The sequence below is a fragment of the Entelurus aequoreus genome, linkage group LG26, assembly GCF_033978785.1.
Source record: "Entelurus aequoreus isolate RoL-2023_Sb linkage group LG26, RoL_Eaeq_v1.1, whole genome shotgun sequence".
NCBI lineage: Eukaryota > Metazoa > Chordata > Actinopteri > Syngnathiformes > Syngnathidae > Entelurus > Entelurus aequoreus.
Genome location: NC_084756.1, coordinates 19416385 through 19443593, shown reverse-complemented (window position 1 = coordinate 19443593; position 27209 = coordinate 19416385). Strand labels below are relative to the sequence as shown.

Below are 27209 nucleotides of genomic sequence, written 5' to 3'. Positions count from 1 at the left end.
AAGTTGAGGTACAACTGTATATTTGATGTTTTACCCTCTCCACCACCTCCCCATGAAAAAAGTATGTATCGATAAAATATGTATGTAACATTTGGTTAATCAAAAAATGTATTACTTTCAAAGTTAACGCAAGCGATTACCCACACAAAAAAATGTGTATTCATCGTGTATAAAGGAAGTGATCAGGTCAATACTTATGCCTGCGCACAGTACAAAATAAACCCTGACAAGACTAGTTTAGATAAAATTGTTATTACCGTAATTTCCGGACTATAAGCCGCTACTTTTCCCCCTCGTTCTGGTCCCTGCGGCTTATACAAGGGTGCGGCTTATTTACGGCCTGTTCTTCTCCGACACCGACGAAGAGGATTCGGGTGGTTTTAGTACGCAGGAGGAAGACGATGACACAATGATTAAAGACTGACTTTTCATATACCGGTAGGCTGGTTATTTTGATAACGTACAGGCGAGCACTTTGTATTACTTTGCAGCGTTGTATTATTTGTACTCTGCACGAATGCTGTTCGCCATGTCAAAGATGTGAAAGTTTGATTGAATGATTGAAAGATTTATTGTTAATAAATGGGACAAGCCCCTCCGTGGTAGCAGGAACCCCTATATACTACGCTAATTACACATCAAAACCCTGCGGCTTATAGTCGGGTGCAGCTTACATATGGAGCAATGTGTATTTTCCCCTAAATTTAGCTGGTGCGGCTTATAGTCAGGTGCGGCTTACATATGGAGCAATGTGTATTTTCCCCTAAATTTAGCTGGTGCGGCTTATAGTCAGGTGCGGCTTATAGTCCGGAAATTACGGTACATTTTGAGCAAATAAATGACGTGCATTCAAATTGTATGATGCGCAAGCTCGCAACCGCGGCGGCTTGGCAACCAGACAAACCCAACTTAATAAAATGTTATTTTATCGTAGAGCACATTCGCAACCCTATTCACCAACCCTGGGTAATGTATATAATTCGGCATTAGTTCAGCCAGTCGGCTCATATGATCAGAGCCAAGTAAGGAAGTAGCGTGCTTAGTCTGGAGGCTAAATACACACGGTGTTTTCTGTAACTGTTGTTTGGTAAGGAAGTGTTGATGTATATTCCAGGGGTCACCAATGTGGTGCCCGCGGGCACCAGGTCGCCCGTAAGGAACAGATGAGTGGCCCGCGGGCCTGTTCTAAAAATAAAAAAATAAAAAAATAAAAAAAATTTATTTTTTATTTTTTTAAATTAAATCTACATAGAAAAAACACAAGATACACTTTCAATCAGTGCATCAACCCAAACAACCTCCCCCATGCACACTCATCCACACCCACTCACACAAAAGGGGTTATTTCTTCTGCTACCAATATTCTGGTTCCCACAACATAGACAACACACCTGCAAGGGACACAGTCCCTGAAGCACACGTGATTGTATAGGCTGCTGGTCCACTAACATTTTCATTAATTACTATTTTTATGTAATTATTTTTATATTGTTTTACTTTCTTTTTTATCCAAGAAAATGTTTTTTATGTATTTATCTTATTTTATTTTATTTTTTAAAAAAGGGCCTTATCTTCAACAGACCAGGTTGTCAATGAAATTAGATTTGTTTAAAGAGTTTTTTAAACCAGGCCCAGTCCAGATAATGTCCAAGTCGGACTCAGCAACACACACCTTCATTCATGTACACAGAAAAAAATTAGGGAACACAACAGATTGCATATAATTTATAAACAAAATTACATTTTCAAAATAAGCATTCATGTACAGTCCAGATTATGTCCAGGTCACTCAAATTAGGGAACACAACAACAGATATCATATAATCTATAAACATAATTATACTTTCAAAATAAGCCTTTGAGGACTTCTCATCTTTTTTTTAATGTTTTTTGGCATCATTATCGTTTTCAACCATGTAACTTTCTAAAGTTAGAAAATACTGAATAAATGTTTTAAAGAAAGTAATACTAAGTGAATATCTGTTTTTGGCCTTAAAAATAAACATTTTACAGAGTACTATAATTAAATTGACTAAATCATGATTGTCAATGAACTCTCCTAAAGTAACAGAAACCACATTAAGCTTCATAAACAAACCAATCCTTAAACACATTTTTCCAACTTCCACCCAAAACAAAGACACAATATGACAATACCAAAACAAATGCAGGGTGGATTCAGGCTCCTGACAACAAAATCGGCAATCATCTGACTCTGTCATATTCCATAATTTTAACATTTTCCCTGTGGGTAAGAAGTTATAAATAATTTTAATTTGAAAATAACGATTTTGCACATCGATAGTGGTTTTATAGATTAGTTTGAATATGGCATCCCATGGCAACGGGCAGTCAAAAAAGTCCTCCCATTTTCCATTTGTGTTGTATGAGGCAGCCTTCAAAGATTTCTTTATTAAATAAAAATTATATATTTTTCTATTTATTTTGGTTCCTTTTTGCCAACTAGAATTTCTTATTAGAGGTTTACAAACTAATAATTTAGTAGTTCCATAATTAATTATTTGTTTCTATCTTTTCCCAATTACTCCAGTTAGTTGATAAAATGAAAAGCTTGAGCAAGCATCAACATACATAGCTCTAAATTCATCATACTTCATAATTTTACCATTCTCATTGATAATATCATTGACAAAAATGATTCCTCTTTCAAACATATTTTTCCAAAAGAAAGGCTTTCCATCTATTACAATATTAGAGTTCATCCATATTAACTGCTGCAAAATATCGTCTCTTTTTTCTGGCACATAAAATTGAAAACACCACTATGAGTGGATTGTTTCCTTTATGAACCCCGCCATGTTTCCCAGCAGACTCTCTGGGAGGGGATCACTTGTAAAAAAGGATACAATTTCTTTTGATACAGTACATGTTTTTTGTCCAACAGGACATTTGTGTACCACTCAATGTTTAAATACATCTTTGGAACAATTGATGCTTTTAAAGACAGACACATAGCTTCAAGGTTGAGAAGTTTCAGGCCCCCATATTCATACTCTTTGTACAAAACCTTTCTTTTAATCTTTTCTGGTTTGCCGTTCCAGACAAAATCGAAGACCCTCCGCTCATAAATCTTAAAAAAGTTTTGTGATGGAGCTGGTAATGACAAAAACTAATAAATAAATTGAGGAATAATTAACGAGTTGGCAATAGACATTTTACCATACAAGGTTAGGGATTTCCCTTTCCATAATTGCATAATTTTGTCCAGCTTTCTTAGTCGATTATCATAATTTACTGAGCCTAGATCTTCCAGATTTTCTGGGACAACAACACCAAGTATGTTAACTGGTCCATCTGTCCACAAAACAGGCACTTTGCATTCCATTCGAAAGGACGTTCCCTTTAGATTTCTGATCCTTAACATTTTACATTTATCATAATTAAGCTTAAGGCCAGATTGCTGTGAAAATATGTCCAAAAGATTAAGAAGGTTCCGCAAACAATGAGGAAAAATCGTATCTTTGTGAATCAGCCTTTTCTGACATGAACTTCATCAAGAACAAACACAGAACACGCCTCACTGATGCACATCTGCAAGACTCACTCAGAGTTGCAGTGTCAAGTTACACACCAGAGTACAACACACTAGTTAACAGCATGCAATGCCAGGCTTCCCACTAACTGACAAAGAAACATAACAGATTTGGTGTCCAGTTCAAAGTGTGACATGATTTAAAAATTTGAGAGTTTACTTTTGTATTTTACATGAGTTATTATTTGTACAAACATGGTGCAAAGTAATTCATGATTTGTTAAAAAATGTTAGTGGCTAGCTAGTTAAAATGGGATATTGTGATTTCACAAGACTGTCTTAGAAGTGATCATTTGAAAATGTTAAATTTGAAAAATGTGCACTTATAGAGAAAATATAAAAATAAAGTGTTGCATATTGATATTTATCTGTTTCTATATATATTTATTGTGAGAAATCATTAAGATGATCAGTGTTTCCACAAAGATAAATATCATTAATTATTAATAATAACAGAGTTAAAGGTAAATTGAGCAAATTGGCTACTTCTGGCAATTTATTAAAGTGTGTATCTAACTGGTAGCCCTTCGCATTAATCAGTACCCAAGAAGTAGCCCTTGGTTTCAAAAAGGTTGGTGACCCCTGGTATATTCTTTGCTTGGTCTGATAAATGTTGGAGCAGTTTGCTTCATCGGGAGGGTGAAGTCGCTCAATTTAAAGTGTTGGATTTAACTGTGCTGGATCATTGGCTGCTAGTGAGGGCACAGGAAACGGGGCATTTTTTCTACCAGGAGACAGCGCTTAAGATTGAGTGTTTCGCTGCTAAATTAATAATACATTCATATTGGATATGGATTTTTAAAGGCCTACTGAAATGACATATTTTTATTCAAACGGGGATAGCAGATCCCTTCTATGTGTCATACTTGATCATTTTGCGATATTGCCATATTTTTGTTGAAAGGTTTTAGTAGAGAACATCGACGATAAAGTTCGCAACTTTTGCTCGCTGATAAAAAAAAGCCTTGCCTGTACTGGAAGTAGCGTGACGTCGCAGGTTGAAGGGCTCCTCACATTTCCCCATTGTTTACACCAGCAGCGAGAGCGATTCGGACCGAGAAAGCGACGATTACCCCATTAATTTGAGCGAGGATGAAAGATTCGTGAATGAGGGACGTGAGAGTGAAGGACTAGAGTGCAGTGCAGCACGTATCTTTTTTCGCTCTGACCGTAACTTAGGTACAAGGGTTCATTGGATTCCACACTTTCTCCTTTTTCTATTGTGGATCACGGATTTGTATTTTAAACCACCTCGGATACTATATCCTCTTGAAAATGAGAGTCCAGAACGCGAAATGGACATTCACAGTCACTTTTATCTCCACGACAATACATCGGTGAAGCACTTTAGCTACGGAGCTAACGTGATAGCATCGTGCTTAAATGCAGATAGAAACAAAAGAAATAAGCCCCTGACTGGAAGGATAGACAGAAGATCAACAATACTACTATCAGGAGACACCGAACCAAACACTGTACCTGTAAATACACGGTTAATGCTGTTCCGCCTGTCGAAGCCTAGTTGCTAACGACGCCATTGAAGCTAACTTAGCTACGGGACCTCGTCAGAGCTATGATAAAAACATTAGCGCTCCACCTACGCCAGCCCTCATCTGCTCATCAACACCTGTGCTCACCTGCGTTCCAGCGATCGACGGCGCGACGAAGTACTTCACCCGATCATCGATGTGGTCGGCGGCTAGCGTCGGATAGCGCGTCTGCTATCCAACTCAAAGTCCTCCTGTTTGTGTTGCTGTAGCCGGCCGCTAATACACCGATCACACCTACAGCTTTCTTCTTTGCAGTCTCCATTGTTCATTAAACAAATTGCAAAAGATTCACCAACACAGACGTCCAGAATACTGTGGAATTTTGCGATGAAAACCGAGCTGTTTGTATTGGATACAATGGTGTACCAATACTTCCGGTTCAACCATTGACGTCATGCGCAAACGTCATCATATCGAAACGTTTTCAGCCGGAAGTTTGCCGGGAAATTTAAAATTGCACTTTATAAGTTAACCCGGCCGTATTGGCATGTGTTGCAATGTTAAGATTTCATCATTGATATATAAACTATCAGACTGCGTGGTCGGTAGTAGTGGGTTTCATTAGGCCTTTAAATATGTATCTAAAATAGGTGGTTGATTGGTTAGGTATTTATGAATTTGCATATTGGGTTTTCTGCTGCATTTATTTATTGTTTCTGGGGTTAAATGTATTTTATATGTATCTTGGTGCATTTATGTTGAGATCATTTATTTAAAATCTGTTTTAACTTAAAGGGAAAAGATTAGTCCATTTTCTTGCACTAAATGGTTAAGAGTTTGATAGCCTAATTAATAATTGTAAATTATGGGATTGATAATTGATTGATTTTTTACCGCATGTTAATCTTGTGGTGTTTTTTCCTTTAAGGTTTTTCACCTAAAGACTGCTAAAGACTGCTAAAAAGGCTAAAAAGAAAAAAGAAGCTGTTTAAAGGAAAAATAAAAGGAAAGAAATAACAACGGTCTGGTCTTTTGAGTGCAATCCAGAAGCCACACTCAGCATTGGTACATCCTTTTAAGTGTGGGATAAGCACAGCATAAAAGCAAAACACTTGACACAAATAGAACATTTAAAAATGTTCCCGCATGGCATTCTAAAAAAAAAAAAAAAAATGTGTTAGTGTCAAAATATTGGGGCCTTTTTCAAGTTAATTTTAATTATGCAAGCAAGTAATTTACTTTGATTGATCAATATTAATTGAAATATATAAAAATGATTAATCTGATTGTTAAAATTAAGCAGCACAGGTCTGGAAAACATTTTAAAAGAAAAACAAATGCATCTATTTTGTATGAGGTCAAGTGCTTAGCTTATGTGCATACTTTGGATTGGTACTGGTGTGTTTTTGTAAGCGCACACATGCACACACAACAATATCAAAGTGCCTCCAATCCCAATGCGGTCCTAACCATTATGAATTACTTCGCAGCAGTTTTCAGAAAATTGACAATCCATAATTAATACATCATAGTAAGTCCTAATTGCAAACTTGTTACTTCAAAATTGATATTTCATCATCGGAAACGGGAAAGGAAATTACCTTGTCACACAGTGTGTGAGTCATTAGGGGAAGAGGACAGGTCTGGAAAAGCTGTCTGCTAATTTAAAACGCACAAGTTGTCCTGAAAATTAAGTGCCGTCACACTTTAACTCTATACTCAATGTCCTCAACTGTTGAAACAGACATTCCATGACCAACTGCTACTAATCAATTACATAACTAATACACATAATTTTCCTTTTTTAACCTTTAAGGCTGCGTTCACACTTGGGGTTGTTATTTTGCTCTTAATAGTGGTCTTTTTGTCACGTGACCAAACAAAGTGCAAAGTGATAAACATAATGTATGCATCCAGTAAGGACTGGATTGTGCATCTTTCTGTGACAGCATGCGACATAACTGAAACACTCCAAACCAAAATGCCATTTGCTGCGTTGCATAGGTTATTTTCATATTCTGCTCATTTAATCAGCTTAGATTTTGCGAGAAGCTTGGAAAATATACTTATAAAGAGTGTCAGTCACCAGTGTTGGGTTAGTTACTGAAAACCAGTAACTAGTTACAGTTACTAGTTACTTTATTTCAAAAGTTACTCAGTTACTAACTCAGTTACTTACACCAAAAAGTAATGCGTTACTGTGAAAAGTAACTATTTAGTTACTTATATATATATATATATATATATATATATATATATATATATATATATAGTTTTTTTTAATTTTTTTTAAGGCCCCTAATAATGCCCTTTTAGCCTTCATTTCAGTATTGTTAGTGCACTGGAGAACAATATAATCTGTTGATCAATTTGACATGCATTTGCATCACGGAACTCTGCTAAGCAATGTGGTCTACATACAACACAAAGATATGTTTCAAAGGGCCGATTTTTTTCAGGCCAGAACAAATTGACAAAACTATTTTAAATAGCTGCAACATAACATACATAAGTAACAAACAGCATAATAACAACATAGCTGTAAACCACGGAAGGCACACACTACATACACAAAGCCTAACCAGGCGTTTTTTTATCTCAAGGAATTCTGAAATAATGTCTGAAGCCCAGAACACTCTACACATTTCCACAGTTTTAGTTTAGAGAAAAGGAAAGATTGGCCTGGCCCACTAGCATCCCTCTTTATGTTTGTGAACTTTATAGTCTATACATTTAGAGTGATGTGATAATCAAACACTCTAGAAGTCTAGAATGAAAGAGCAACAGTATATAAAATAATTGACAGAGTGTGTACCTTCAGTGCGCAGTGCCTCGTTAAAATCCAGCCGCTGTTGCTTAGCAGGTGCAGTGTGTCTCTCTTTACTAGCTTCGTCGAAGCATGTTGCTGTTGTAGCTGGTTCAGCAGATTTGAATTGCTAGGATAGGATCTTTGATCCAAGACACAACTTACATTCAACTAAAATGTTCTTTTCTTTGTGGTCGACAAAAGTATTGAGAATATCTCCATGTTAAGAAACTCGGCTACGGGCTTCGCCATGATGTCTTGTTAGTAAACACAGACACGCCCCCTCCCACACACACACACACACACACACACACACACACACACACACACACACACACACACACACACACACACACACACACACACACACACACACACACACACACACACACACACACAGCGCGCCTCTTTCTTGTCGCCTCTTCCGCAGCGCTGCAATGAAACACACTCAGATCTTCTCAGTTTCTAGCCGATACTACATAAAAAATAACGTCAAATAACGCAGTAACGCATCATGTAGTAACGGTAGCTGAGTTACTCAATATAAAAAATAACGCGTTAGATTACTATTTACCGCCGAATGTAACGGCGTTACAGTAACAAGTTACAAAGTAACGCGTTAGTCCCAACACTGTCAGTCACACACAGAAAGGGAGAGAGCAGGGCAGAGAGACGGCAGTTTCAACGCATTTCCTTTTGTACATAAACTATATTGCCAAAAGTATTTGGCCACCCATCCAAATGATCAGAATCAGGTGTCCTAATCACAGGTGTATAAAATCAAGCACTTAGGCATGGAGACTGTTTCTACAAACATTTGTGAAAGAATGGGCCGCTCTCAGGAGCTCAATGATTTCCAGCGTGGAACTGTCATAGGATGACACCTGTGCAACAAATCAGTCGTGAAATTTCCTCGCTCCTAAATATTCCAAAGTCAACTGTCAGCTTTAATATAAGAAAATGGAAGAGTTTGGGAACAACAGCAACTCAGCCACGAAGAGGTAGGCCACGTAAACTGACAGAGAGGGGTCAGCGGATGCTGAAGCACATAGTGCAAAGAGGGTCGCCGACTTTCTGCACAGTCAATTGCTACAGAGCTCCAAACTTCATGTGATCTTCCAATTAGCCCACGTACAGTATGCAGAGAGCTTCATGGAATGGGTTTCCATGGCTGATCAGCTGCATCTAAGCCATACATCACCAAGTCCAATGCAAAGCGTGGGATGCAGTGGTGAAAGCATGTCACCACTGAACTCTAGAGCAGTGGAGACGCCTTCTCTGGACTGATGAATCACGCTTTTCCATCTGGCAATCTGATGGACCAGTCTGGGTTTGGAGGTTGCCAGAAGAACGGCTGTTTGGCTTCACTTAACCAAAAAGACTAATCATTTGGCTCAAGGGGGGAAACACCTGCCACTAAAAAGGGACATATGGTGTTTTTGACTTATAAATGTTAAAATGTTGGGTACTCATGTTAAACAATGCCAAAGCGTCAAATCATAAGGTTCATGCATTTGGGCGTGAGCTTGCTTTGGTTGCCTCTGACCGTTGTTTTGTGGTCGTTTTTAACATTTGTGATGTCACAATGCCACACTTATGTGGTGGGCACTATAGTAGAGTCATGGCCAAAAATATTGGCACACAAAACACAAAGGTTGAGTCATTTTGGTCTCCATTTTAACTGGCTGCAAGTGTGATTTCTATATTGCCAGCACCTGTACTTGCTACAGGTGAGTTAATTTACAAGTTAAAGGAGCATCATGTGCTTAGAATACAACTATTTCTTACAATTTTGAAAAGGTGCCAATAATTTTGTCCAATCCATTTTTGGAGTTTTGTGTAAAATAATATCAGATTTGGCTTTTTGGTTGTTTTTTTTGTGTAGTTCCAATGCAAACAAAATTAAAAAAAACATGTGAATACCAAAGCATTTGTAATTTCAACACTTTTCTAGGAGAAGTGGTGCATTATCTGACAGAAATGAGGGGTGCCAATATTTTTGAGTTTGAGTTTGAGTTTATTTCGAACATGCAAGCATACAACATGATACATCACAATTTCCAGCTTCTCTTTTCAACATGTTCGAAAAGGAGTAGGAAGAAGCAGAGCTTATTTAATCCTACCCCTTTTCTTTTACATAACAGTTGCTAAACTTTTTTGTTCACTTCCTGTTCTCAATTTATTCACAATGTACTCCATAAGTAATCACAATAAAAATAAATAGATAAATAATAATTGGTGAAGTAAGTTACATTTCATATGATGAGATAAGTAAGATTATTTTGAGAGTGAAAGAATGGATTAATTAAATACATTCAGAATGTTTATCATGGTTCTTCTTCTTTGTACTTTGTAAACACTAAGTTTGAAGAGTTTCTTGAAGTGGATCATATTAGTACATTGTTTGATTACTTTGCTTAATCCATTCCATAATTGAATTCCACATACTGATATACTGAAGGTCTTAAGTGTTGTATGTGCGTACAAATGTTTTAAATTACATTTTTCTCTAAGATTATATTCCCCCTCTTTTTTTGAGAAGAATTGTTGTATATTCTTGGGTAGCAGGTTATAGTTTGCTTTGTGTATAATTTTAGCTGTTTGCAAATTCACTATGTCGTGGAATTTCAGTATCTTTGATTAAAAAAATAAAGGATTTGTATGTTCTCTATATCCAACATTATGTATTATTCTAACTGATCTTTTTTCTAACACCGTTAATGAATGAAGTGTACTTTTGTAATTATTTCCCCATATTTCTACACAGTAACTCAGATATGGTAACACTAGTGAGCAGTAGAGAATATGAAGTGATTTTTTGTCTAGAACATGTTTTGCTTTATTCATTATTGACGTGTTTCTTGCTACTTTATGTTGTATATTTTTTATGTGAGATTTCCAGTTAAATTTATCATCAATCATTATACCTAGAAATTTGGTTTCATTTACTCTTTCAATTTATTTTCCGTCTATTTGTATTTGTGTTTGACTTTCTCCTCTACTGTTACCAAATAGCATTATTTTAGTTTTACTGAGATTCAACGATAGTCTGTTTTTGTCAAACCATCTTTTTAATTTGTTAATTTCTTCTGTTATTATTTGTATTAACTTCTGTGTGTTCTCTCCTCAACAAAACGCTGTTGTATCATCCGCAAATAGTACTAACTTTAAATCTTTTGTAACTTTACAAATGTCATTTATATAGAGATTGAATAATTTAGGTCCTAGTATTGATCCCTGAGGTACACCACAGGATATATTTAGCGTTGTAGACGTGTGTTCGCCTAGCTTAACGTATTGTTTCCTGTTCGTTAGATCAGTCTTTTTCAACCACTGTGCCGCGGCACACTAGTGTGCCGTGAGATGCAGTCTGGTGTGCCGTGGGAGATTATCTAATTTCACCTATTTGGGTTTAAAATATTTTTTTGCAAACCAGTAATTATAATCCGCAAATGATGTGTTGTTGTTGAGTGTCGGTGCTGTCTAAAGCTAGGCAGAGTAACCGTGTATTACTCTTCCATATCAGTAGGTGGCAGCTGGTAGCTAATTGCTTTGTAAATGTCTGAAACAGCGGGAGGCAGTGTGAAGGTAAATAGGTATCTAATGCTTAAACCAAAAATAAACAAAAGCTGAGTGCACCTAAGAAAAGGCATTGAAGCTTAGGGAAGGCTATGCAGAACGAAACTAAAACTGAACTGGCTACAAAGTAAACAAAAACAGAATGCTGGACGACAGCAAAGACATACTGCGGAGCAAAGACGGCGTCCACAATGTACATCCGAACATGACATGACAATCAACAATGTCCCCACAAAGAAGGATAAAAACAACTGAAATAGTCTTGATTGCTAAAACAAAGTAGATGCGGGAAATGTCGCTCAAAGGAAGACATGAAACTGCTACAGGAAAATACCAAAAAAAGAGAAAAAGCCATCAAAAATCGGAGCGCAAGACAAGAACTAAACGGCAAAAAACTCCAAATAAGTCCAATAAGATGTGGCAGGTGGTGACAGTATACCTACTTTGAGACAAAAGCTATAGTCATGCATGCTTGGTTATGCTTTAAAGTCATATCCAACAGTTGCAATGACTTTTTACTGTCAACTGAGTTCGTTTTTTAATTATTTCTGCTGGTGGTGTGCTTCCGGATGTTTTCAACGCAAAAAATGTGCCTTGGCTCAAAAAAGGTTGAAAAACACTGCGTTAGATAACTTCTTATCCAGTTTAAGACTAACCCTCTGATGCCATATCGTTCTAGTTTTTTGATTAAAATATTGTGATTAATAGTGTCAAATGCTTTAGTTAGGTCCATGAACACTGCTGCTGCACATTTTTTACTATCTATTGCATTGGTAATTTCTTCTGTAATTTCAATTAAAGCCATTGAAGTTGAAACATTAGCTCTGTATCCATATTGGTTCTCTTCGAGTATTTTATTTTTATTTATGAAACTCTCTAATCTGTTATTGAACAGTTTTTCAATGATTTTAGAAAATTGTGGAAGTAAAGAAACAGGTCTATAATTTGTAAATTGATGTTTGTCTCCAGTCTTATAAATTGGTGCAACTTTAGCTATTTTCATTTTGTTTGGAAATGTACCTGTTTGAAATGATAGGTTACTAATATACATTAATGGTCCTGAGATCTCTTCGATAACCTTTTTTATCATTTCTATATCAATTCCGTTACAATCAGTTGAAGTCTTAGATTTACATTTTTTCACGACTGTAACTATTTCCTCCTGTGTCACATTACTGAGGAACATGGAGTTGGGATTTCGCTCTATGGTATCATTATAGTCCTCGATTGAAACTGGGTCTGGAATCCTTTCTTCCAATTTTGGTCCAATATTTACAAAATAATTATTGAAGCTTTCAACTACTTCCTTTATGTTGTCATTTTTTTTTATTTCCGTCTAAGAAGTATTGGGGGTAGTCCCTCTTTGTGCCATTTTTGATAATGCTATTAAGGATGCCCCATGTTGCTCTCATGTTATTTTTGTTCCTATTTTTGGCCATGACTGCCTGCATGGGCCCCTCTTCTCTGCTCTCTTTAACCCCCAATTCCAACCCTTGATGCTGAGTGCCAAGCAGGGAGGTAATGGGTCCCATTTTTATAATCTTTGGTATGACTCGGCCAGGGTTTGAACTCACAACCTACCGATCTCAGGGTGGACACTCTAACCACTAGGCCACTGAGTCATACCAAAGACTATAAAAATGGACCCATTACCTCCCTGCTTTGCACTCAGCATCAACGGTTGGAATTGGGGGTTAAATTACCAAAATGAGCATGCAATGCCATTCCTTCTCGATCCCCATGCTCTCCCGACAGATGTCTACAAAAGAATATCATTTCTGTTTTGACATTATACATTTTGTCAACATTGACCAGTACGAAGTTGAATTACATGCTAAACTCAGACAAAAAAAAGACAATTGTGACATTACTTCTTGGTTTGGAAGGATTAAGTATTATTTTCATCTAATTGTATGGGATGCGCACAATAACACCGATGTGCAACGTGCACTAAGATAAATCCTAGAGCAGGGCTATTCAACTACATAATGAAGAGGGCCGCAGTTTCAAGAGTCCAAGGGCTCAGGGACCGGACGCCAAAATGTGGATGTTTCGTCAGAAAGTGCGTCCGCAGGTTATATTCCTTTGAGACTGTGTTTACTTGAAAGTTATAGTTAAAGTACCACTGATAGTCACACACACACTAGGTGTGGTGAAAGTACTCTCTGCGTTTGACCCTTCCCCTTGTTCCACCCCCTGGGAGGTGAGGTGAGCAGTGAGCAGCAGCGGTGGCCGCGCTCGGGAATCATTTTGGTGATTTAACTCCCAATTCCAACCCTTGATGCTGAGTGCAAAGCAGGGAGGTAAAGGGTCCCATTTTTATAGTCTTTGGTATGACTCGGTCAGGGTTTGAACTCTGGACCTACCAATCTCACGGCGAACACTCTAACCACAAAGCCACTGAGCAGGTTGATTTTTATTTGATTACTTGATTGCAAATTAAACACGTGGGCTTTCACATTGCACTGTCAATAAAATAATGATTCTGCCATCGCTACCCATTTCCAGCGTGTGCAGCAAAACAAATAGTTAACTGCATGAATAAATAGTAGCTCCACAAGTTTTGTTGAGGAAGGATGTTCCTTCTTTTGAATGACTTTCTTTCCTCAGTTTTATTTCATTAAACTTCTTCCTTCATTTACTTTTGTAAGACTGAAAATATAAACATAAAATAAACATTTACAAAAGTATAACGGCCATTGTGTATTTTACATCATGTCCATTGTGTGTTCTAAATATTAAAATAACACGTTTAGTGTTAATACATTCACACAATAAACTACAGATGTTTACCCATATAGAAATTACCGTATTTTTCGGACTATAAGTCGCAGTTTTTTTCATAGTTTGGCCGGGGGTGCGACTTATACTCAGGAGCGACTTATGTGTGAAATTATTAACACATTATCGTAAAATATCAAATAATATTATTTAGCTCATTCACGTAAGAGACTAGACGTATAAGATTTCATGGGATTTAGCGATTAGGAGTGACAGATTGTTTGGTAAACGTGTAGCATGTTCTATATGTTATAGTTATTTGAATGACTCTTACCATAATATGTTACGTTAACATACCAGGCACGTTCTCAGTTGGTTATTTATGAGTCATATAACGTACACTTATTCAGCCTGTTGTTCACTATTCTTTATTTATTTTAAATTGCCTTTCAAATGTCTATTCTTGGTGTTGGGTTTTATCAAATAAATTTCCCCCAAAAATGCGACTTATACTCCAGTGCGACTTATATATGTTTTTTTCCTTCTTTATTATGCATTTTCGGCCGGTACGACTTATACTCCGGAGCAACTCATACTCCGAAAAATAAGGCTTTGAGTACCTTGAAGGTAGAAAAGCGCTATACAAGTATAACCCATTTAGCATTCATCATTACTGCTTATGAAGTTTATTTGTGGCTGTGTCTGAAAAAAAAATAGTAATGTTCCTTTTTAAAGTGATTCTGATTCTTCTGGTGGGTGGGGCGTGGAGGATTTAAGTTGCTTGGAGTCATTTCCATTAGACTTTATAAGTGCATTTTTGGTTGTTTTTTTATACTGAGCTGATACTAAGGAACTGCTGTTCTTCAAGTATCTTTTGGCAGCTGCTACTGCAAGTTAAATTACTGTATGTGCAAAAAGATGTTGAAACACTGTGGACTTAAACACCTAACAATTTGAAACACGTTTCAATAAAGTGGTGAATGTAAAATAACAAGGATTCGTTTTTTAAATACTTTTATCATGGTATCGAATGAGTATTGAGACTCACAGGTATTGGTATTGATAACCAAAATGTTGGTATCGTGACAATCCTTGATCAAACGATCCATACCAGCAGAGCAAACAGACTGAGTTCATCCTTACCAAGCCAACCATGACAAGTGTGAACACACGGTCAGAAAATGGTCAAGTGATACACGTTAACACAAAGAGTGAACATTATATCAGTAACGACTGAGACTCTAAAAAGGGGTAAGATTAAATACGATCTTTTCTTCCTATTCTTTTACAAATGTGTTGAATTGTGCAAGAGTAAAAGTGACGTACTTCAAATTTTTTGTTGAGTATGTTTGAAATAAACTAAACCATTATCGCTTGGATGATGCTGTCGCTTTAATGCCAACCAAATAAATTAATTTAGGATTAAACAGCAGGTCAGTATATCGTAGCAAATCCGAAACTAAATGGAGGCCCCATTGTGTTATTTTTGTTGTAGCTAATGCAGTGAATACATTTAATTACAACTATATACAATTAGAAATCACTTTTTCGTTAAACACGTTTTTAGATGTTTTATTTTTATTAGTGAGGTCAATTTGTGCTAGTCACTAGCCACTGTGCGTTTGGCTGAATGCTATTTAAGTTAACATCTGCTTGGTAAAATAAATATTTGCATGTAAAGGATATTTATTTGTTTGTACTGCTCATACTTCATTTAGCAGTAAGCAGCTTCCTGCGTTGCGATACATTCTATTTCTTGCTCTATGGTTATGGTTTTTGTGGCATACACAATATAACCGAAGACTCAATATGTCCCAGCTAGCAACAAAAAAATTAACCATCTAATTAGAAACTGCTGGTCTTCTTTAAAAACCTCATGCATCAGAACACAGCTGCTTCCATTAAATTGTTTTTTAAATTGAATAACTACCCAAAACGCACCGTAGGACATTGATACACCCTGTACAGAATACAGCCGCCTGGGGCAGGCTCATTAAAAACATAACAAATGAAACCACAATGATTAATATGCAAGTATGACCAAGAATTCATTTTCCGCATGGTTTGTCCATCACATCTTGGATACAAGCAATCAAACAGGAACGCGCCAGCAAGAACACATTCAGATTAGTCACACCTGCAAAATGCAGTAAATTAATAAATAAATAGGCTCATCATTTATAAATCAGGACAATAACAACATTGATTACTGATTACTCCTTTTTTGTTTATTAATTTTACGACTACTACTATATATCGTAATTATAAAATGTTTTATCGATTATGTCTTATCAAACGTAATTAATACTGGGTACAGCAAATATACACTATATTGCCCAAAAGTATTTGGCCACCCATCCAAATGATCAGAATCAGGTGTCCTAATCACTTGCCCTGGCCACAGGTGTATAAAATAAGGCACTTAAGCATGGAGACTGTTTCTACAAACATTTGTGAAAGAATGGGCCGCTCTCAGGAGCTCAGTGATTTCCAGCGTGGAACTGTCACAGGATGCCACCTGTGCAACAAATCCTGTCGTGAAATTTCCTCGCTCCTAAATATTCCAAAGTCAACTGTCGGCTTTATTATAAGAAATTGGAAGAGTTTGGGAACAACAGCAACTCAGCCACCAAGTGGTAGGCCACGTAAACCGGCAGATAGGGGTCAGGAGATGCTGAAGCGTATAGTGCAAAGAGGTGGCCGACTTTCTGCACAAACAATTGCTACAGAGCTCCAAACTTCAAGTGACCTTCCAATTAGCCCACGTACAGTACGCAGAGAGCTTCATGGAATGGGTTTCCATGGCCGAGCAGCCGCATCTAAGCCATACATCACCAAGTCCAATTCAAAGCGTCGGATGCAGTGGTGTAAAGCACGTCGCCACTGGACTCTAGAGCAGTGGAGACTTGTTCTCTGGAGTGATGAATCACGCTTTTCCATCTGGCAATCTGATGGACCAGTCTGGGTTTGGAGGTTGCCAGGAGAACGGTACATTTCGGACTGCATTGTGCCGAGTGTGAAATTTGGTGGAGGAGGAATTATGGTGTGGGGTTGTTTTTCAGGAGTTGGGCTTGTCCCCTTAGTTCCAGTGAAAGGAACTTTGAATGCTCCAGGATATCAAAACATTTTGGACAATTCCATGCTCCCAACCTTGTGGGAACAGTTTGGAGCAGGCCCCTTCCTCTTCCAACATGACTGTGCACCAGTGCACAAAGCAAGGTCTATAAAGACATGGATGACAGTGTCTGGTGTGGATAAACGTGACTGGCCTGCACAGAGTCCTGACCTGAACCCGATAGCACACCTTTGGGATGAATTAGAACGGAGACTGAGAGCCAGGCCTTCTCGACCAACATCAGTGTGTGACCTCACCAATGCGCTTTTGGAAGAATGGTCGAAAATTCTTATAAACACACTCCGCAACCTTGTGGACAGCCTTCTAAGAGTTTAAGCTGTAATAGCTGCAAAAGGTGGACCGACATCATATTGAACCCTGTGGGGTAGGAATGGGATGGCACTTCAAGTTCATTTGTGAGTCAAGGCAGGTGGCCAAATACTTTTGGCAATATAGTGTATATTACATATACAATACCACCTTGATTTTTGTCCATACAAATGTAATCCGTTCTAAAAGGTCAGATGACGACCAAATCTTACAAAACAAAATCAATGTTTCCCCAAACAATATTGAAGATCCAAACAGCCCAAAATATGAACACAAAACACATTTTATAGATACCTTGAAAAAAAAAAAAAAAAACGCACCAGAGAGTGCGGACCTCGGCAATACCCTGCAGTTCCTCTCAATAGTAAAAAAGTCCTGAACCAGGACAATGATCCGGATCAGGCCCAAAATAATCACTTGCTTTTTAATCCTATTTCGGACATTTCCTGAAAGTTTGATGAAAAAAATCCCCTCACAATGCTTTGAGCTATCTATGGCGCCATGAAAGAAACGGAGTGAACACTCTTGCCTGTCTCCTAGCTCTACGGCCACTAGCATACACACAAACACACGCACACACACACACACCTAAACATAAGGTAACGTGGTAAAAACGATCCGAATAGTGTCGTTTTGTGGCCGGTCTTATTTACGTGGCTCCACTTCGACTGCGTCTCCTCCCCGCCATACTTGTTGTAGTTTTTAGCACTTCCATTGCGAGGCTACTGACAGATGTAAGTTAGAACTATACGCTACTTTGTATAGAAATGGCAACAGTGGAGGATGTGCATGGACAAGCCAGTCTGGCCCACAACAAAAGGATAGCGAAAAAGAAAGAGCTTACTAACTGCAGTGTTGAACTATAACGGCACTTTCGTGCAACGATCTTTGAGTACATTTCAACTAGGGATGTCCGATAATGGCTTTTTGCCGATATCCGATATTCCGATATTGTCCAACTCTTTAATTACCGATACCGATATCAACCGATACCGATATCAACCGATATAATTAACACATTATTATGCCTAATTTGGACAACCAGGTATGGTGAAGATAAGGTACTTTTAAAAAAATAAAATAAAATAAAATAAAATAAAATAAATACATTAAAAACATTTTCTTGAATAAGAAAGAAAGTAAAACAATAAAAAAACAGTTACATAGAAACTAGTAATTAATGAAAATTAGTAAAAATGAACTGTTAAAGGTTAGTACTATTAGTGGACCAGCAGCACGCACAATCATGTGTGCTTACGGACTGTATCCCTTGCAGACTGTATTGATCTATATTGATATATAATGTAGGAACCAGAATATTAATAACAGAAAGAAACAACCCTTTTGTGTGAATGAGTGTGAATGGGGGAGGGAGGTTTTTTGGGTTGGTGCACTAATTGTAAGTGTATCTTGTGTTTTTTATGTTGGTTTAATAAAAAAATAAAAAAAATAAATAAATAAAAATGATACCGATAATAAAAAAAAACGATACCGATAATTTCCGATATTACATTTTAACGCATATATCGGCCATATCTCTAATTTAAACCATATATGGAGATATCCGCTGACGTCAGAGGGCAGAAAATGTCACAGGACCGAGGACATTCCAAACCGCTCGTTTGGAGGAAGTATGAAGGAAGGCAAGATTATTTTATAAATATCTTCGCTATGCATCTTAGATTTGAAGATGGCGAGAAAGAAAACAACGACACTTGCGTGAAGATTATGATTAATTCTTCATCTAAACGGGAAGATATGAACATCCCATCCCAGTGAGAACAGACATTGTGCAGTAAATGACCGTTTTATTATGTTCATATTTTGTATTTCTTGTTTAGCACTGAGCAATACCGCTACTTGCTGGATCTCACCTTCAAAAACTTGCAGCTCATCCTCTTTAAATTGAGGCTCAGAAATATAAGGTTCTGGATCATCATTTGTCCCAAAGTAGTTTTTCTTGTCTATCACGAAGTCTGTCATGATTAGTAGTTATTAATGTTGAACAAAATAGCGAACGTTGTGATACATCTGTGAAATTAATACGCTGTATGCTTAAAATGACAAAAATGCTGTTAATATCTGCTTACGTTCTCTTTTAACATGTTCTATCTTCACTTCTGTTAAAATGTAATAATCACTTATTCTTCTGTTGTTTGATACTTTACATTAGTTTTGGATGATACCACAAATTTGGATATCTATCCGATACCAAGTCGTTACAGGATCATACATTGGTCATATTCAAAGTCCTCATGTGTCCAGGGATGTATTTCCTGAGTTTATAAACATAACATAAATTTTTAAAAAAACGAAAAAAGATGTTGTGATGCCAAAAAATATCGACTTAATCATAGTAGTATCGACTAGATACGCTACTGTACTTGGTATCATTACAGTGGATGTTAGGTGTAGATCCACCAATGGCGTTTGTTTACATTGTGACGTCGGTGAGCTACGGTGTGTAGTGAAGCATGTTTAGCTATTCCTCGTCCTGCAAGGATGATATTTGGAGGGTGGGGGGTGGAGGACCGGTACTTTTCAGAGGCGGTATAGTACCGAATATGATTCATTAGTATCGCGGTACTATACTAATACCGGTATACCTTACAACCTTAGTTTGGACACACCTCATTCAGTGCGTTTTCTTTATTTTCATGACTATTTACATTGTAGATTGTCACTGAAGGCATCAAAACTATGAATGAACACGTGGAGTTATGTACTTAACAAAGAAAGGTGCAATAACTGAAAACATGTTTATATTCTAGTCTCTTCAAAATAGCCACCCTTTGCTCTGATTACTGCTTTGCACACACTGGGCATTCTCTCTATGAACTTCAAGAGGTAGTCACCTGAAAGGGTTTTCACTTCACATGTGACAATCTACAATGTAAATAGTCATGAAAATAAAGAAAACCCATTGAAATGAGAAGGTGTGTCCAAACTTTTGACCTGTACTGTATCTGCATAGTGCGTTCATCATGCATTAATTTGTGTTGTGTGTGAATGAGACTGTTGATGGGGGGAGGCAGGTAATCGAGGCATTGTTTTAAATATGTAAAGAACTTTGTGTTGCATTTCTTTTATGTATGAAAAGCGCTTTATAAATAAAGTTTGAGCGATTGATTGATTCACCTAAACTAATACAATATATCATATTTAACAACATAATGAATTACTGTCTTATGTTCTTGATGCAGTATTTTATTTAATATATCAATGTATTATTTACTATACTTTTTTTTCAAATTCTTAACTGTAAAGTTTATCACAAACGTAATCCGATCATATTTATAATATTAATAACAATTATAATACTGCTTGTATTAAAAACTACAATTTTCGCAATATTTTTTTATTAAATTTTCTTTTGGTACTTACAACACCAGGGAAGATTTTGTTGAGCCTGTCCACCGCTGCCATTGCTTTCGACTTCCCTCCTCCGAGACAGTCTTCAAACTCGTAGAGAGGCTGTCGGACGGGATTGGAGTAGGAGATTTTTGCATTGTCTACAAAGGTGATGTGTCTCACCCCCCAGCCCTACAACGAGGAGGAAGAAGATGTCAATTAGGTGAGCCCTCTTATGCGACCGTCCATTCTTCCCTTTAGTCTCACCATCAGAGTCCTGGCCACATTGCAGCCCAGAGTCCCAGCTCCCAACAGAAGACACTTGGTGCTGACCACTTTGTCAAGGTCTAGCGAAGGAACCAACCTCCATCGCATCAGTTTGAGATTAAGGTCAACTGAGGACTCTGCAAGTCTAAATGGAACAAATGCCATAATTTAGCATGGAACAGTATAGCTTCGGCATATCATTCATTATCTACAAACCCCGTTTCCATATGAGTTGGGAAATTGTGTTAGATGTAAATATAAACGGAATACAATGATTTGCAAATCATTTTCAACCCATATTCAGTTGAATATGCTACAAAGACAACATATTTGATGTTCAAACTGATAAACCTTTTTTTTTTTTTGCAAATAATCATTAACTTTAGAATTTGATGCCAGCAACACGTGACAAAGAAGTTGGGAAAGGTGGCAATAAATACTGATAAAGTTGAGGAATGCTCATCAAACACTTATTTGGAACATCAGACAGGTGAACAGGCAAATTGGGAACAGGTGGGTGCCACGATTGGGTATAAAAGTAGATTCCATGAAATGCTCAGTCATTCACAAACAAGGATGGGGCGAGGGTCACCACTTTGAACAGTTTAAGAAAAACCTTTCTCAACCAGCTATTGCAAGACATTTAGGGATTTCACCATCTACGGTCCGTAAAATCATCAAAATGTTCAGAGAATCTGGAGAAATCACTGCACGTAAGCGGCTAAGCCCGTGACCTTCGATCCCTCAGGCTGTACTGCATCAACAAGTGACATCAGTGTGTAAAGGATATCACCACATGGGCTCAGGAACACTTCAGAAACCCACTGTCTATTCGGGGTGTAGCGATAATCCAAATTGGAATTTTCAGCACAGTATAGAAACATAGGGAGTTCCCAGATGGGTCATATGTCAAGGACAAGAAGTGTAAATGCCTCGCAATATAGTCTTGCTTTGGTAACAAATGCAGTGCAGCCCAGCCTTAGCCAAAGAGAAGCCAGAGCTTGAAAACTCTCTTCTGTCGTTAAAGTCTCCAGTAACCCCACATTCGCCTTCCAATCATTAGAGTCGTGTATACTGACAGTATGGTCAACTTAATTTCAGGCAATCTCCTCAATGATTGTTTAAAAGGCACTCACGTGACTAGAGGACGCCATCACTACTACCAACTTTGAACTGATTATATGAGTTCGTGGTGCTTCCTAATTAGTTTTTAGATGTGTGAAAATGCCCTGTTGTGCAGCATGGGGCTGCTCCACCCGCCAGAATTGTGGAAAGCTTTTACATTGCTTTCCCCACAACGCGGAAAGAAGACAAGTATGGGAAGTGAAAGTACGCAAAAAACACTGAAGAGCCACCGATTACAGCATCTTACGCGAGGTAAACATTTTGTGTTTTGTTCAGGAGAGAACACACAGAATCTATGTATGAATAATAACAGAAGAAATTAACAAATTAAAGAGATGGTTTTACAAAAACATACTATATTTGAATCTCAGTAAAACTAAATCAATGCAATTCGGTAGCAGCAGAAGAGAAAGTCAAACACAAATACAAATAGACGGACATTGAATGTGTAAAATAAACCAAATTGTGGGTGTTATAATAGATGAGAAAATGAACTGGAAAGCTCATTAAAAATACACAACATAAAGTGGCAAGAAATATGTCAATAATGAATAAAGCAAAATATGTTGCACTCCATATTCTCTACTGCTCGCCAGTTTTACTATACCTGAGTTATTGTGCAGAAATAAGGGGAAATAACAACAAAAGTACAAACAAACAAAAAAAAGATCCATTATAACAATACAAAATGAGTGATACATACAGTGTTTACTAATACATTGGAGGCAGCCACCACAGTTGACATACTTCATACAAAAGTCAAAATTTCTCCGTAATTGTTGGTCCAAAGCTAATGAAGATTTTGGCAATATGAGGGTAACACGTTTTGTTTTTTGGTCGTTTTAGTGTATTTTTTTTAGGTTTATTGTGCCGTCGGGTGCATGTTAAAGTGCCTGCTGGTCATGGAACACGGCAGGAATGTAGCAACAGAGTGCATCAAATACGGCCGGAAAATGTTCCTATCACAAAAAAAAAGCATGTTTTATTGTAGGTTTATGAGTTGGAGTATGTTTAGAACTATACATTGATTTATTATTTTGTTGAAAAACTAAAGTCAAAAGGAAAGCAATTGCATGCGGCACAGCCGTATACGTCCTTGGTAGTAGTCATGGCGCCTGTTTGTTTTTTTATACACGACTCTGCCCCTCATATACTGCCATTGTTCAGCAGAGATGGGGAACAGCGCAATAAGGTCAAACTACTAATGCTGCACTTTAGCTAATAAGGAACATTGATTTCTTAAAAATAAAATAACAAAATTGACATTGTTCAAATTGTTTGTTTCATTCGTCTAAATGACTCATGAAAAGAAACCTGGTAAACTATTGAATCATTTGTTTTTTCTTCTGAAACCAACACCAAAAAAAAGGATAACAACCTCTGTCCATTTTCTACCACTTGCCCCTTTCAGGGGCTCTTTTTCAAGGAAAACAAAAACTGAATAACATTAACTTTTTGTTATTATACATGTATTAATTTAATCACATATAAAAATATAGATAACAAGGATATTAATTTAATTTTTACAAAATGCAAATCCATTTGATTGGCCAAGTTTACCTGGAAGTAGTTTTACGTGGACTTGCGCTTGCAGGTAAACAGACGTAGAAGAAGACAGAGGAATATACTACGATTTAAGTTGAATTTACCCAGGGTTTTTTTCATCCTTCTCCTTAGTCCTTCTATGTTTGTTTACCAGCAAACTCAAGTTTGCAGAACACTACTTTCGGGTATGATTGTCACATCAAATGGATCTGTAAAAATTAAGTTTATATTTTTGCTTGTTATTCAATGCCGCCAAATAAGAAAAAAAAAAGTCTTCATTTGTTGTTTTTTATTTTAGCAAACTAATCATATAAAAAAGGGTGGTTATCAGTTTTATGTTGCTTTTAAAGGAAAATTTGAGTGAACAAATGATGTATGTGTGGTTTTTTTTCACTTTAAAAAATCATTAAAGCTGTTTACGTAATAGCTAGGCAGTTTCATGTGTTCCATTTGTTCCATTACTGTACTAGAAAATAACTTGACTGTGACCTCAAAACTGAGGAATGTACCTCGCAGTAATTACAATGTACCATTACATCCCTAACTGCTATTCTTTATTTAAGTTTAATCTGTTACCTTATAGGGTCCATACATTCACTGAGATTGACCATTCTGGGTCCCATGGCCCCCTTGGGGTTCTTTTCCCAGCCAACGCTCTTTGGACATGCTGTGAACAAAAACAAAAAAAGTGGTAAAAAAATTAAACTACAAAGGACTAAATTGTGCAAATGTATTTATGGCGGCAAATCCGAACTGGACTTTCATCAAATGAATCTGCAGTATAAAATGGTAATATAAGCCATGTCCCCTTTTATGAGGTGGTTTCTCAAAAAACAAGGCTGAAGATAATTGGCTACGGTAATTCCTGTTCCAAGCAGCCTTATGAGTCTTATTCCAATTTTCTATTACCAGCTAAATAAATCGCTTTTGCATAAAGAGTAACCAATCATCCTAACTCAATGAACAATCTTCCCAGATCTCCACCTCGCCATTATCATTTCATTAGCCTTCATCCCTTATTCAACACATATCAAGTTTTGGCATGATAGGTGGTTCACATAAAGGTGGAATACGCATACCGTATTTTTCGGAGTATAAGTCGCACCGGCCGAAAATGCATAATAAAGAAGGAAAAAAACATATATAAGTCGCACTGGAGTATAAGTCGCATTTTTTGGGGAAATGTATTTGATAAAACCCAACACCAAGAATAGACATTTGAAAGGCAATTTAAAATAAATAAAGAATAGTGAACAGTGAATAGTGAACAACAGGCTGAATAAGTGTACGTTATATGAGGCATAAATAACCAACTGAGAACGTGCCTGGTATGTTAACGTAACATATTATGGTAAGAGTCATTCAAATAACTATAATATATAGAACATGCTATACGTTTACCAAACAATCTGTCACTCCTAATCGCTAAATCCCATGAAATCTTATATGTCTAGTCTCTTACGTGAAGGAGCTAAATAATATTATTTGATATTTTACGGTAATGTGTTAATAATTTCACACATAAGTCGCTCCTGAGTATAAGTCGCACCCCCGGCCAAACTATGAAAAAAACTGCGACTTATAGTCCGAAAAATATGGTAAATAATAGGGGTGTCAAAAAATGTTTTTGGATTTTTGAATTAATCGCGATTCTTATTTGTAAAAATTCCTAATCAATTCATAAAAATCCAAAATTGATTTAAAAAATAAAAATGAAAACATTTACATATGTATTTATTATTATTTTTGTTTTTAATCTGTCCTGTCCAGCCATTCAGGCAAATCATATTGTTGATGTTGGTGCCCATATCTGCTGTACAATTTTACTTTAGAAAATAGAAGTGTGGGATACTCTTGTTGCCTTATTTGTATTTGACTTTATTAAATGTTTGGGCAGAATTGTATTAAACAAAACCAGTTTACTTTTGAGTAAAATAGACATGTATCAGAGCTGTTTATCTATATTATGGAGGAATGTAGTTAATCATAGAATTGGCACCCAATGTTATTAAAAAGTATTGATTTTGAATCGAGAATCGTTTTGAATCGAGAATCGTTACCCCCAGGAATCGAATCCTGCGGTGCCTGTCGCAGCCAGTAAACGCCACGTAAGAAGATGGCGGATCCATCCATAAATTGGTGATGCTGATAATAAAAGTACTATATGCTGGATTCGTACAACTTTTCCATGGCCAAATTCAAGCACTTTTTAAGGACTTTTAAGATCAGTTTTCCAGTTTTTTCAATACTCTTCAGAAGGTGAAAACCAGTGTGAATCAATCCATAGCCTTGTTGTGTTTCTGTAGACCAGGGGTCACCAACCTTTTTGAAACCAAGGGCTACTTCTTGGGTACTGATTAATGCGAAGGGCTACCAGTTAGATACACACTTAAATAAATTGCCAGAAGTAGCCAATTTGCTCAATTTACCTTTAACTCTGTTATTATTAATAATTAATGATATTTATCTTTGTGGAAACACTGATCATCTTAATGATTTCTCACAATAAATATATATAGAAACAGATAAATATCAATATGCAACACTTTATTTTTATATTTTCTCTAAGTGCACATTTTTCAAACTGAACATTTTCAAATGATCACTTCTAAAGTGAAATCACAATATCCCATTTTAACTAGATAGCCACTAACATTTTTTAACAAATCATGAATTACTTTGCACCATGTTTGTACAAATAATAACTCATGTAAAATACAAAAGTAAACTCTCAAATTTTTAAATCATGTCACACTTTGAACTGGACACCAAATCTGTTATCTGTTTCTTTGTCAGTTAGTGGGAAGCCTGGCATTGCATGCTGTTAACTAGTGTGTTGTACACGGGTGTGTAACTTGACACTGCAACTCTGAGTGAGTCTTGCAGATGTGCATCAGTGAGGCGTGTTCCTTGTTTGTTCTTGATGAAGTTCATGTCAGAAAAGGCTGATTCACAAAGATAAGATTTTTCCTCATTGTTTGCGGAACCTTCTTAATCTTTTGGACATATTTTCACAGCAATCTGGCCTTAAGCTTAATTATGATGAATGTAAAATGTTAAGGATCGGAAATCTAAAGGGAACGTCCTTTCGAATGGAATGCAAAGTGCCTGTTTTGTGGACAGATGGACCAGTTAACATACTTGGTGTTGTTGTCCCAGAAAATCTGGAAGATCTAGGCTTAGTAAATTATGATAATCGACTAAGAAAGCTGGACAAAATTATGCAATTATGGAAAGGGAAATCCCTAACCTTGTATGGTAAAATGTCTATTGCCAACTCGTTAATTATTCCTCAATTTATTTATTAGTTTTTGTCATTACCAGCTC

General features: G+C 36.9%; 1 protein-coding gene across 4 annotated transcripts in view; it reads right to left on the bottom strand.

The window, feature by feature from the left end:
* The window catches only part of atg7 (ATG7 autophagy related 7 homolog (S. cerevisiae)), a 93742-nt gene that overhangs the window by 33965 nt on the left and 32568 nt on the right, over window positions 1-27209 (bottom strand). For all 4 annotated transcript variants that reach the window (XM_062038241.1, XM_062038239.1, XM_062038240.1 and 1 more), the window contains exons 10-12: window positions 24459-24549; window positions 21213-21357; window positions 20979-21137 (exon numbers count right to left, since the gene is read on the bottom strand). In XM_062038241.1, the coding sequence (XP_061894225.1) occupies window positions 20979-21137; window positions 21213-21357; window positions 24459-24549 (395 nt within the window). The remainder of the gene's footprint in view (window positions 1-20978; window positions 21138-21212; window positions 21358-24458; window positions 24550-27209) is intronic.